The 13,314-nt window shown below is 32.8% G+C and overlaps 1 protein-coding gene across 2 annotated transcripts in view; it reads right to left on the minus strand.

Annotated features, from left to right (window-relative positions):
- Positions 1-2,032: 2,032 nt before the first annotated feature.
- Positions 2,033-13,314, minus strand: part of LOC145670975 (uncharacterized) — a 51,327-nt gene continuing 40,045 nt past the window's right edge. For both annotated transcript variants that reach the window (XM_081739593.1, XM_081739594.1), the window contains exon 6: positions 2,033-4,284. In XM_081739593.1, the coding sequence (XP_081595719.1) occupies positions 3,739-4,284 (546 nt within the window). In that variant the 3' untranslated portion in view covers positions 2,033-3,738. The remainder of the gene's footprint in view (positions 4,285-13,314) is intronic.

A 13,314-nucleotide genomic window follows, 5' to 3' on the forward strand; every position in this document is an offset into this window, starting at 1 on the left:
CCAGGGGAGCCTGGGACACAACTTTTTCATTCAAAATGTGTGCCCATAAAAATAATGAGATCCATGTTCGCCAATTTTTTTCATCTACCCAACCCTTTTCCTCAAAAATGGTCCAGGGTCAGACTATAAATGCCTTGTAGTTACGGCAGGTGCTCTACTTTGCCCTACTCTTGCGGACGCATCTTGCAGAAAAACGGCCATCACAGTTTCCTTCCATGGTGCTAACATTACACATGATATCCTTTTTGTGCGTATTCACCCGTTCGAGCCCAAGTACTTTCCTTGTTAGGCGTTTTCAAAACAATCTTCATTCGATAACATTTCCTGACCAGCAGATGACGCAAGAAATAGGCTACTTTCCATGAATACAACAGACTTAATCTTCAGATTTACTGCTGTTCCTTAGCAGGGTTTTAATATCTAAGCAACCAGAATTTCTTTAAAATAAAGATTCTTAGATAATTTATCTGTGAAACAAAAGACAAAAATGAGCTATCATTTCAAACAGACGAGGATTGATACGTCAAATTAGGACTCAACACAGAAAAGTGGCCTTGTAAAGTAAATATTTCATGAAGACCCTTGGTGTATATTATCAAAACACTCATGCAAACACTAAACGTATTCCTACAGCCAATATGGCGCATGTATATGAATATATATGTATATAAATACAAATATCTACAAACGTAAGCCTTGACAGAAGCAAGGCAGAAAAAATTATTGGAAACAAATTCTACTCCTTACTACAAAACATACTTACTAGCGGTGACAAAGATAGATTTTTGCTTTTTTTTCTTTCTTATTCGTACAGAAAAGCACATTTAAGGGCATAGACTACGCAAATATTTCGTAATTTTCAATTAAGTAGGATTTCTTTTTACGTAACGTGAAAACATTTTCCTTCATTTTTCTTATACCAGTACGTTTTCCTTATATTGTAACATTCGAAACTAAGATGATATAACCAACAAATGACAGGTAATGGTCTAAGAGGTACAGCAATATAATTTGTTTGCAAACGTTCCGCTGATGCACCAAGAAGACTATATGAAAAGTGTACCTACAATTTACCGTAAAATCCAAACCACATATATCCCCGCTCCCGCACCGTAAGTAAATATGCTAATCATTTATTCACAAGGGAAGATCAGTACAGACGCTAGTAAACAATAGATTTGTGAAGATATTAACCATCTGGCCACGAGCAAACGATCAGTGCAGAGGCAAGCAGGCAATAAATTTGTGCAATGTTAACCATTTAGCCATGAGGGAAGATCAGTGCAGATGCAAGTAGACAATAAATTAGTGCAGACATTAACAATTTAGCACCGAGGGAAGATCAGTGCAGACGTAAGTAGATAAATTTGTGCAGCTGTTAACCGTTTGGCCGTGAGCAAAAGATCAGTGCAGACGCTACTAGACAAATTCGTGCAGATGTTAACCATTAGCTAAGAGGGAAGATCAGTGGACACGAAAATAGGGAATAAATGCATTAAGTCTGATCTTAAACTATTTAGTTCCCTGTCCTACAATTATGCCCTTTCCGGCAAAGAAGACGGATACCAATGTGAATCAATGATTATGGAAGAAGTGATAGAATGAAAGTACTAAAACGGAGCGGGGAAATAAACTCACGGATGGGTATCTGGTTATGTACTATAACACTGCATAACTGAGATTTAACTTCAAACTCTTCGCAGAGAAATCAATGCTCAATCATTGTGTCTCCAGTCACCGTTGAGGTCACACATATACCTGCTCACAGAAACGTTAGAAAGAATTTTTTTACTAAATTTTTTGCCTTCGAAAAAAACAGAAATTTGTTTTTTTTATTAGTTTTCACATTTTGAACGGCAGTTTCTCCAAAACTTTATTCACCAAAATCATAATTATCTATTGTATTGTGTTGTGATCGTTATTCTTTGTATTAGAATTACAATTGATATGTATTACAGTACTTTTTTATCTATAAATTGGAACATATTTGACATTTTTTTTTACAGACTGATAAACAGCATATTCTGAACAGGTAATTATAAAAGAAAAACTTCTTCTAATAATTTTCCAGGAGGTAATGTACCTAAAATGGAAGCCACATTTCCTCGCTGAACTGCTATACTGATAATCATAATTTATTTCTAACACAATTTGTTTTAAACACCGCTTTACTGGCTTTAAAACCAGATTCGAATTACGTAAAACGGCAAAATAATCAGACTGAGCATTGCGAAACAATCATTAAAAATCCGTGCCATAAAACCTAATAAATAAAGTTCCTTTTTGTTACGAGAGGAATTAATTTTATGTAGAGAATTAGGATCTTTTAAAAGAGTTAATCAGGCATCGCGAATGTAAATGTGGGGCTCGCTTTGTGGATCAAGGAAGCTATTTGCTGATCAGAATATTTCATGGGTTGGAAGACCATAAATTTATTATCAAAATGCAATATTCATGATACACCGAGAAGAAACTTACAAATATGAAATCGAGAATATAAGATATTGCCATGTATCGACCACAATACGAATTAACATAACAGTATGGTAGTATCAGACTAAAGTGAATTTACTAAAATACATACATATTCCTTGATTCATAATTTTGATGTGATGGTTATTGATGATCATTGTGATTTCTTCTATGTCTTCTTTATAATTTAAAAAGTACAGAAACAAATAAAATTTAGGTTCCATTTCGATGTAAGACATTGTTTATTGCAGCGTAATTGGCCGGTTAGTTGTATGATGTCATAATTCACAGTTGGTTATTTTACGCAGAAATACGCAATATCTCAAATATATTAACCTTGTATCACAGTACTGCTGAGTACTGCACCGCTTTACATCCGTAATTTCAATAATGGATTCTATCGCTATTCCATTATTTTGAGAATTATCCTTTATGTTATTTACTGACGAACTTATCTACGCATTTGTAATTTTATTTTACATATGTTGGTTAGAACAAAAGGTTCCAGCACTGGGATATGAAAATTAAAATTGAAGATAGTTACAAGATTATTTAAAACACGAACATGGATGGCCCACTAGTTTTCCAGACTCAAGCGGCTTATTAACGGAATGGATGTTTTCAAATAGTCTTTAAAAGAATCTATTCCCTCAACGAACGGCTTCAGGCTTGAAAACAAGTTATCTCTAGCCAGGAGATAATTTTGCCTTTAATGTTTGTATTTTAAGTTATCATACAAGTACCTTTTTATTTCCATTTTTCGTAAGTCTACTTGGATTCGTTTGTTCTAAGCAAATGTATCCGTGCAAGAACAAAAATCACATATATCGAAAGATTTTCTATTTAAGTCAGTTTGTCGGATAGATTAAAAAAAAAATCAAAATTATTTTCGTAGTCTATACCCTTAATTCGATGAAAACAATATTTTCCTAGTTATAAAAAAAAAAAGGAAAAAATATAAGGTAAAATACTCTAAGTACAAAACTTATAAACAAATTCTGCATTTTAACGAGAAGCTGCCAAAGAAGAAATTGTCATGCCTACAGAAAAAAAAATTAAAAATCTAACTCAAGTAACTAACACACAACACAGTTGTTCTTTTTAATCTTTGGTATTACTAAAAAAAAATTGACTACTGAACCGAACACTGCGTGCTGCTGTTAACAATAATAATTTAAACTGTGACTTCTTTCTCTTAATTATTTAAACACTACCGTCATTTTTTATTCTTTACGTTTATGTACAAAACGGCTAAATTACATCCATTCACAAGCCATGTACAACCGTCGAAACCGTAGAATTCTCACTAATCTTCTCTGGCTCCATCAGCTCCGTCCCTTCGTTGACTTGTCGGAAGAAAACGTCGCCTCCGCTATAAACGTAACTAGTTTCTTTAAACATGAGTCCTAAAACAATGTTCAGCGCACTTCCATCATACCGATGACAACCTGAGTACCGGTAGAGCGGCTTTTTATTAAACCTACAACCACTCGATTGTGCCCCGATGGGGTCGATACAATCTTGGGTCAGCGAACACTGTACCCATGGCAGCATTAGTTTCGTATGAACTTCCGCTGTATTATACAGCAAAATATGATTGGATTGAACCATTGGCAGAAAGAAAAAGGATTCTGATGATGTGTGGAAATAATCAAACATCTTAGGATGAGTTAGTGATGATGTTGCATGATGGGTAGCCCACGTGACAACTCCAGTGGACCGAGCTTTCTGAAGAAGCGGTTCCAAGTGACCGGTTGTGAGTCGAAGATCCACTTCAAGGAACAACACTGCACCCGCCTTATCAAGTGCATCCTGCAAAATATAGGAATGGATATTACTATCTGCTTGGATCTACTACCAGAGCAGCTGGAAAAGTTTCTACAATCAATATGAGAAAATACATGTGAAATTTTGGAAATAACTTTATTCTTTTTCAAAGTATTCACCTTTAAAGATATCGACACATTTTCGCATGCGGCCAAACCAATTCTGAAAGCATTATTTCCACTCTGAGGCTGTTGCTGCTGCTTCAAGTGAGACAAATCGCTCACCACATATCCTATTTTTCATATGTGGGAACAAAACGATGTCATTAGGTGATAAATCAGGTGACTACGAACAATGAGTGATTAATTCGATATCTATACTGGATAAAAAATAAATTAAATAAAATTAAAAAAATCAAGATTGGTATACTGCGTGGGAATTGGCGTCGTTGTAGTGACGAATAATGCGACGATTTGAGTTTGTTTTACGGAATTTATTGATGTCCTCTGGCAAACAAATTGTATATCACTCAGCATTCGAACTTTTAAAGCTAGGTTGCCACTGTCCGGTATAACCGAAGAAACAATCATTTATTTGGCAGCACTTCTCGAACGAACAACTTTCGTCGGTGTCGGCTCACTTTAAAACATCCAAATGGTGGACTGCTGTTTCGTTTCGAGTTTGTATGAGTAGATCAGTTTCGTGGCCGTAACGATGTAGTACATCAAATTTCACTTATCTAGCTGATTTTCTAGAGTATTTCCTTATACTAATTGACAGGAGCCTGTTTTTGAGCTTTAGTCAAGTTATGTGGGATACAATGGCTTGAAAATTTCCGTACGTTCAGGTGACTATGAAAAATCGTATGTATTGCTTTCAAGTCAATGTTCAAGAATGCTGAATCTCATGCTATGTCACATGCCGATGTCTCTCAATCGCTTCCCACACATTATTAACATTACTGGGAACAACAGACGTAGATGGACGAATTTAACGATATTAATCAGTAAGAAATCTGCGATCATTCTGAAATACAGAAAATCAATCGTACGCAAAGCTATTGGTTGGTGTCTTATCCCCAAAAACCAAATGAAGTCGTTCATACCTTGTTTTGGCGTTAAACTATCTTTGAAATCATTAAAAACACTGTCCGAAAGTGTTTACACGAAATTTCCATTTCTCACACAAAACCTATCCAAACTGCTGTGACAAATAAACGAACACGCTTAAACAAACAATCAAAGATCATTTAAACATAGCAATGTCTATTCTTCCGACTTAGTGAGTAGATAGGGAATGGGGATTCTGCAGACAAATTTATTATTAGCCCATTTTAACTATATGTCACCCTATCATCTCTAATAACTTCTAATCTACCCCTAATAATTTCTAGCGCACTCCCTATCCCAAATAACTTCTATCACGTCTCAAATAACTTCTATCTTACTCATAATAACTTCTAATGCATTCTATCACTAAATCCAGTTATAAAAATCATTAAATCTGGTTATAACCGGTTTTGACTTCAAAAATCATTAAATCTGGTTATAACCGGTTTTGACTTCAAAAATCATTAAATCTGGTTACAAAAAATCATTAAATCTGGTTACAAAAAATCACTAAATCTAGTTACAAAAATCTGGTTATAACCGGTTTTGACTTCAAAAATCACTAAAGGAGGTGGGCGGATAAGGGCCATTTTTCGCCCATCAGACAACGGAAAAATGAAGTGTCCGATTCCGACAAGTTTGCAATGTATTTGTATACTAGAAGATATGTTGCATATGTAAAAATAATAGATACGTGATAAAGAAAATAGTAAGTCATAGAAATGAGTGCCCAAAGAGTCCGTTTCAGCGTTTTGTGACATTTTGGTAATGTTTGCTGTCTTTGATGGAGGCTTATAGGAAGAAGGAGTCGATGAACCAAAATAAATCTGACTCGTCATAATATAACACTGTGTAACCTTTGATATGAGTACTAACTGATTTTGGTTCAGTGTGTCCTTCTACCTATTAGAGAACAAAATGTATTGCGCGAGAGTATAGAGCGATGAATACCGTTTATACGCTGTAATGTACGAGTTCAACTGGATACTCTAGCTCTGATGTAAGTTACTGATTGTGACTGAAAATACATGCTCAGCATGTCAATAAGATATATAAAGAAAATGTATTGTTTGCGCGGATATGTGTGTAGGGCAGCAAAAATAGAGACAGCACGTTATGGAGTATTGAGAAGGCGTGTCATTTCTGAAAGTGGTATGAGTAAAAGTGCGAGCAGGAAAACCAGTCGCAGAATGGCATGAAATTCTGCAATAGATATATATATATCGAAGAATCATACATACCACGCGTCAATGAAGTACCGGTGGGAAGTCATTAATACGTTATATTGCAATACTGAGGGAAAGATGAAAAACAACGACCAACAATTGTTACCTGATGTCTCCGATCCTTACACTCACGAGCACTTAAGTGACAAAGGTATGTACTCTCTGTACATACATCATGACGATGCTTCTGTTCTCCGAGTTCAGTGGTACTGTCAATGTAAAGTAGGCGCACGGGTCGTCGGATGTTGTGGGCATGTTGCTTCCGTACTATGGTTTCTGGATTACTAGCGCCACAATTCCACCGCAGTTAAGAAACCGAGTCTAGAATATACTCATACACTACAAGATGCCGCTGCAGGATGGTCCAGTGGCGATTCGGATGACAACAGAAAGCACGATGCCTAATCTGCAAACTAGCTACAAGTGTCTCCAGCTATCTGATTATTATCTATGCTTGATTATTTCCGATGTAATATATTGATCTCATAGTCGTAGTAGACTTCATTCTTCTTATTCTTGCCGTTAGTGTTCTATTTACTGTTGCTTTCTCGGATGCCAACTCATGACATTAGTGTTTACGTTCCTCATTAACACACGACTTACGTCTTTGTTTATTTTATTTTTTACCTCTCACTTATAGCGCTTTCCATCAAAATATATTTGTTTTCTTATTTTTATGAGGTATACTATTGGAAACCATGCATTTCACATCTCGGGCCTGATGGGCGAAAAATGGCCCTTATCAGCCCACCTCCTTTGGTTATAAAAAATCACTAAATCTAGTTACAAAAATAAAAAACCACTAAATCTGGTTACAAAAATCTGGTTATAACCGGTTTTGACTTCAAAAATCACTAAATTTGGTTATAAAAAATCACAAAATCTAGTTACAAAAATAAAAAAATCACTAAATCTAATTACAAAAACAATAAAATCACTAAATCTAATAACATTTAACAAGAATGAACAATTACATTTTAAACTCTGATACATACTCTTTTAAATGTCGTTTGAATTATCAAAATCGGATAAAAAATAACGAATTTAGCATTTTGCCGCCTGTATTTATACAACCCAACACAACTTATCAGCTTTGAACGACAGAGAGGTTTGTGCAATAGAAACAGAGAGAGAATGATTAACAGCGGAGTAACGACGCAGTATTCTTCGCCTCCCATATACTTAACATTGAATTTAACGGCTGCACATAGCTCGGGAGCAGCATTCTTCGCTCAACTTTTCTCTCGTAACGACCAGAATTCAAGCGAATGCATCTTCGCCGTTAGCATCCTTGTCGACAGAGTCAGTATTTAGTTCCAAAACGTGCCACATGCATGCGCTAGTGTAGCAAGGATACTTTTCTTTCTTTATTTCATCTAGCCGGCAAATTCAAAATATAGTAGTAGTAAGATTATCGATATCTTGGTTCCTATTGAATATTTTGACAATCTGATTACATTTTTGGATAGCCCATATATGGATTGCGGGTTGCATAAATTCAGGGGCAAGTGTTGCGGGATTGCATAACCTTTGAAATTTCAGGGGCAAAATGGAAAATGCTTAATATTATCCTTATTTATAGATATATTTTGAAAATACAAACGGGCCCCACAATAGAATTAAAGATGTGATTTTTCTGGTGCATAACTGGTTGTCTACCTTTAAGAATACGATTTTGAATTTTAATAACTGCTAATTTATGTCAGTTTTGAAAAATAAAAAATACTAGCATAATCAATACAAAATTTTAAGACTTTTTTTTAAAGAATAACATTTTCCCGAAAATTCAAAAATAAACCCGTAAAAAATTCCCGAAACTTTGATTTTGTTATAACTTCACCAAATATTCATCGATTTTAAAAATTCAAACGGTAAATGGTTTCTATTTTCTTATAATTTTTTTCTAACGCGTTACTGGTTGTCTATGTCTAAGGATAAAATTATAAAAAATCAAAACATCTTCACCATTTAAGAATGTATTAAGGAAATGTAAACAGGATATAAATACTAGACTATAAAACAATTATTTTCATGTATTACTGGTTGTCTATGTCTAAGGATAAAATAACAAAAACAACTTTTATGACAAAAATATAAATTTTACTTAAAACTAAACTATACATAATTACTCACTAACACCTATCAACTACAGTACACATAAAAATTAAATATGACCTAAAACTAAACTATACATAATTACTCACTAACACCTATCAACTACAGTACACATAAAAGTTAATTAAATATGACCTAAAACTAAACTATACATAACTAGCAGCGTTCACCCCGCTTCGCTGCGGTCACCCCGGAACGCAATAAACTTTGTTACTTAGATAATTTTTACTTTTTCGCTTTCAAGTGATATGATAAAAACCATAGAAGATTGCAGTAAATCTTAACATTATATCGCCTGTCATTTATGTTAACCCGCCCCGCTTCGCTGCGGTCATCCCGGTGCTGGCATATTGTAAAAGTGTCTGTAAAAATAAGCAAATCAATTAAAAAATTTTAAACAGAAGATTCAAGCTATTTTCCGCTGTATATCGCCTGTCATTTATGTTAACCCGCCGAGTGACACGGTCATGCGGGTTGCATATAAATACGTTTATTTTTACCTATGATGAACTAATAACAAAGGATTTGTACGTTATGGACACTTGAATGGTCAATTATCTCAAGACACTGGTAATTAAAAATTAAAGTGGTATGATAAAAACCATCTAGGGTCCAAATCCTAATAACCCCCCAAAAATGAAAGAAATTGGTTTAGCCGTATTAGCGTGATGAGCGGACAAAGGATTTTGTACGTTCTCTTTTATATATATAGATTACTCACTAACACCTATCAACTACAGTACACAAAAGTTAATTAAATATGACCTAAAACTAAACTATACATACATTTTAACTATATCTTATAATGCCCCCAAGCTAATGTACTTATACCACCCTCTAGTATATATCTTTTATCATCATTCTCAACTTCTCTCAACTTTTTCACCTCTTCATTCTCAACTTTAAAGGCATACATCTTTGATCTTAACCCAATAAACTCCGTCATTATTTTACCTTTGTTTTCATCCTTCATCTTTCCTAATACTTTTTTGTTTACTAGTGGTATTCCATATTGATTATCCTTTCCATAATCACCTGTGTCAAATAGATCAACCATTTCCTTTAAGTCTTTGTAGAAGTCATCTGTATTAATTTGATATATAAAACTATCAGTATCCGTGTAACATAAGTCTATATCGATATCATATTTAGGTTTCATAATGTTGTAATGGAAGTCATACATTAATAGTTTTGATAAATCTAGCACACTCATACCAACATATATTGGTTTGTTGAAGGTCAATTTTTCTTTTTTCATATGTATCGCAGACAAATTTTCAGTAAATATTGTTCTGTAATCAAAGTTCGGTTTCGCTATTAACTTCTCCACCCTCATTGGATCACATTCTAAGGTAATAGATGGCCTCTTTCTAATGTTTTCCATTGTTTTACCAAATACGCTATTGTTCATTAACTTGTAAAAATCTTTCTCGAAATCATTTTTAGCTCTTGTTCTCATATTTGTATTTAAATCAATATATTCCTTTAACCAGTTTGATTGCTTGAACTCTAATATTCTATGAATTTTCTTTAATATCATCCCAAGTGACATATAGTTTTAAGTTTCTGTAGTGAATAACATCTTTCTTTATTGTAAAGCGTTGTTAATAATTTTGAATGTTTCGATCCTGGTGGACACATTTTCTGGAGCTAATGGTAGATCTGTATGTTTATCATGTAAGTATTCTGGATATTCTAAATCAACTTCTAATATGTAGCCAGTTTCTGAATCATCTGGAATATTCATTATGTTCATGTAAGGTTGAACCCATTTAAAGTCTTTGTAAGGCATGTATTGACTCATAGCCCATCCATATAAATTATTTGCACCTAGATAAGCTAAATACTTTGAAGGTTCGTCTTTGTTATAACTTTTCATATACTTATTATTTGCTTTTACATACCTCTTACTACATTGTGAAATTCCACCTCTTATACCTTTTTCTATCATTAATATTTTGTCAGTCAGTTAACATTTCTAGTTTAATCTTAGTCATCTTTAACATTGAATCCCACGATAAACCAGGAGCAGTGAAATACCAAGCAGGATCTAAACCATATGCTTTTAAACACACATCTCTAAAACTTTCAAATACATCAGCTAATATTAATACATCTGTCTTGTTATAAAGTTCTGTATATTCACCTAGATTTTTAATATTGAATGACTTCCAAACATTTTCCGCATGCTCATAATCTATATCACTGATGTGGGTTTTAGTAAGTTTATTAAAGAACATTTCTTTTGAAGATAGTTTTGTTTCTTCTAATCTTTCAATTGAGTCAATATAATCATATGGGTACACACCTTTTTTAATTACTAAATCTAATAAATCATTAGTGAAATACTTTGACATTTCTCTATATTGTTCTTTTGTAAGGTTATTTGCTAGTTCTGCTAAACTCCTTGACATAAACCTAAATGAATCTAGAAATCGTAAATTAATCCCATTCTTTTTATCAACCTTCACATATTTTGAGTATGTTATATATTTTTCTTCATTGTTTGCAATTAGTTTTATTTCATTCTTATCATAAGCAAGTTCTTTAACAAATAGGTGAGTATCATAACCACTTAAATTGTGAATAAATACTGGAATGAAATTAGGATTTCTTTAGCTTAAGTTACAATAACTGTGAGCTGCACCTCTAAACTTTCCAGTTAAATGATCATGATCTCTTACTTTTGCTTTATTTTTATTTATATTCTTTAAACATTTACCTAATTCATGTTTCCATTCTTCTAACTTTTCAACCATGCTATCATTATCTTTAGCGAATTGTATTTTCTTATTTAACATATTTATTTGTTTTTCAATCGCTGGTGGTAAATCATTCAAGTTTTTCTCACATATATGACAACTATTGGAATTATTATATCTATTTTCCTCATCTTTAGTTAGGTTATTCATTTCAACTTTTTTGTTATATATTTTCTTTATTTCTATTGCTTGTTGTTTTAACTTCTTCACAAACACCTTTGCAGCATCTAAACCAATATAACTAACAGGACTTTTATACATACCATTTGAGTATTTGATGTAATAACAGAAACTCATTGGTAAATGCTTTTGATACTTCACAGTTTTAGAACAATTATGGTTTACTTCCATTTTACATAACAAACATTCAAAATCGGCATATATCGTAAATGGTACTCTTAATGATCTATTATAATTTTCGAATTGTATTTGTCATATGGTTTTGGAAGTTCTATTCTAACAGATTCATGCTCCTTACAATATAGCTCATGTTGTTGTAATTGCTTCTCATTTCTAAAATGTCTTACCAAACATCTATCACAAAAGTACAATTTCTCCTTATGTTTTGTTACTTGACTTCTTATTAATCTCGATAAATCCTTTATCCAACAAAAATGACTATTATTTTCATCTTTTACATATAATAAATTGACGTGTTTGTCCTGCTTATTTTTTGATTTGAAGTGGGTATATATTATATTCATCATCATAACTATACACGTTAATGGATATGTTACTTCTCTTTTCAAACTTTACTATATCTTTTAATTGTACAGGAAATTCAATACCATTACAATATTTATCTTGTAACTCAATCACAATTTCTGTATAGTGTGAAGGTCGTTGATATTGAGAACATCTATCAATAGGTTTTAAATAACTTGCAATTGAATATAAGAAACATTTATTATCCTGATTTTTAATATTGATTACTGCTTTCTTATCTTTAATTGGTTTAGGAAGGTCAATATAGGAAGAAGCTCGTAATGGTACACATTTATTTAGTCTGATTTCTAAATGTTTAATTTGATGTAATGTCCATCCTGATCCTCTACCTTGAAATTCCTCCATCTCTCTACATAGTTTTTGTTTAGCATGGGTTATATATTCATCTAAGTCAGTTGATTGTAATATTCTTTCATTCATAGTTTTAAAATTGCGTTCTTGTACTTCTTTATCTTTAATATAATCACAAATGAATACAAGGTTGACTTTTAATGGGTGATGCTTTAATTCTTCCTTGATTTTGTTAATAACTACTTTCCCACTTATATTTAAAAACTTCACCGGATCTTTATATCCTCCTATGTTTTCAATTGTGATAGTTTGTAATCGTTTCTGTATTGCTGTTTCCTTTGTTTCTACTTTAATTGGTATTCGTTGTGGTTTCGATTCTTCAAAACATCTTGTTTAAATGGAAATATGTTTCTAATTTGTGATCTGTTTTGTTCATCTTCATGTTTAATAAGATCAATAAGTTCTGCCTTTCTTAATTTAGAATAACCTTTTATTCCCTTACCTTTACAATGTTTTTTTAATTCATCAACTTTCATTGTGTATAACACTTTCAATTCATCTGGTTCATTTTGATATTGTTCGATTTTTTTTATTAATTCACTCTTATTTAAAGAACTATTGTTACGGATTTTCTTGACTTTACATATTAGTTTTAGTTTTGCAACCGACATTTCCTTCATCTCCTCACCAGTAAAATTAATATTCTTTATACTCATCTTATATGAAAAAATACTGTATCGTTTTTTTATATTCACCAAATTTTTTAGATCATTTTCATAATATTTTTTTCATGTTATATATACCAACATTAGCATACTCAATTTTCCTAACACAACTGCTAATACT

The sequence above is a fragment of the Thermobia domestica genome, chromosome 15, assembly GCF_964235325.1.
Source record: "Thermobia domestica chromosome 15, izTheDome1.hap1.1, whole genome shotgun sequence".
NCBI classification, from domain to species: domain Eukaryota; kingdom Metazoa; phylum Arthropoda; class Insecta; order Zygentoma; family Lepismatidae; genus Thermobia; species Thermobia domestica.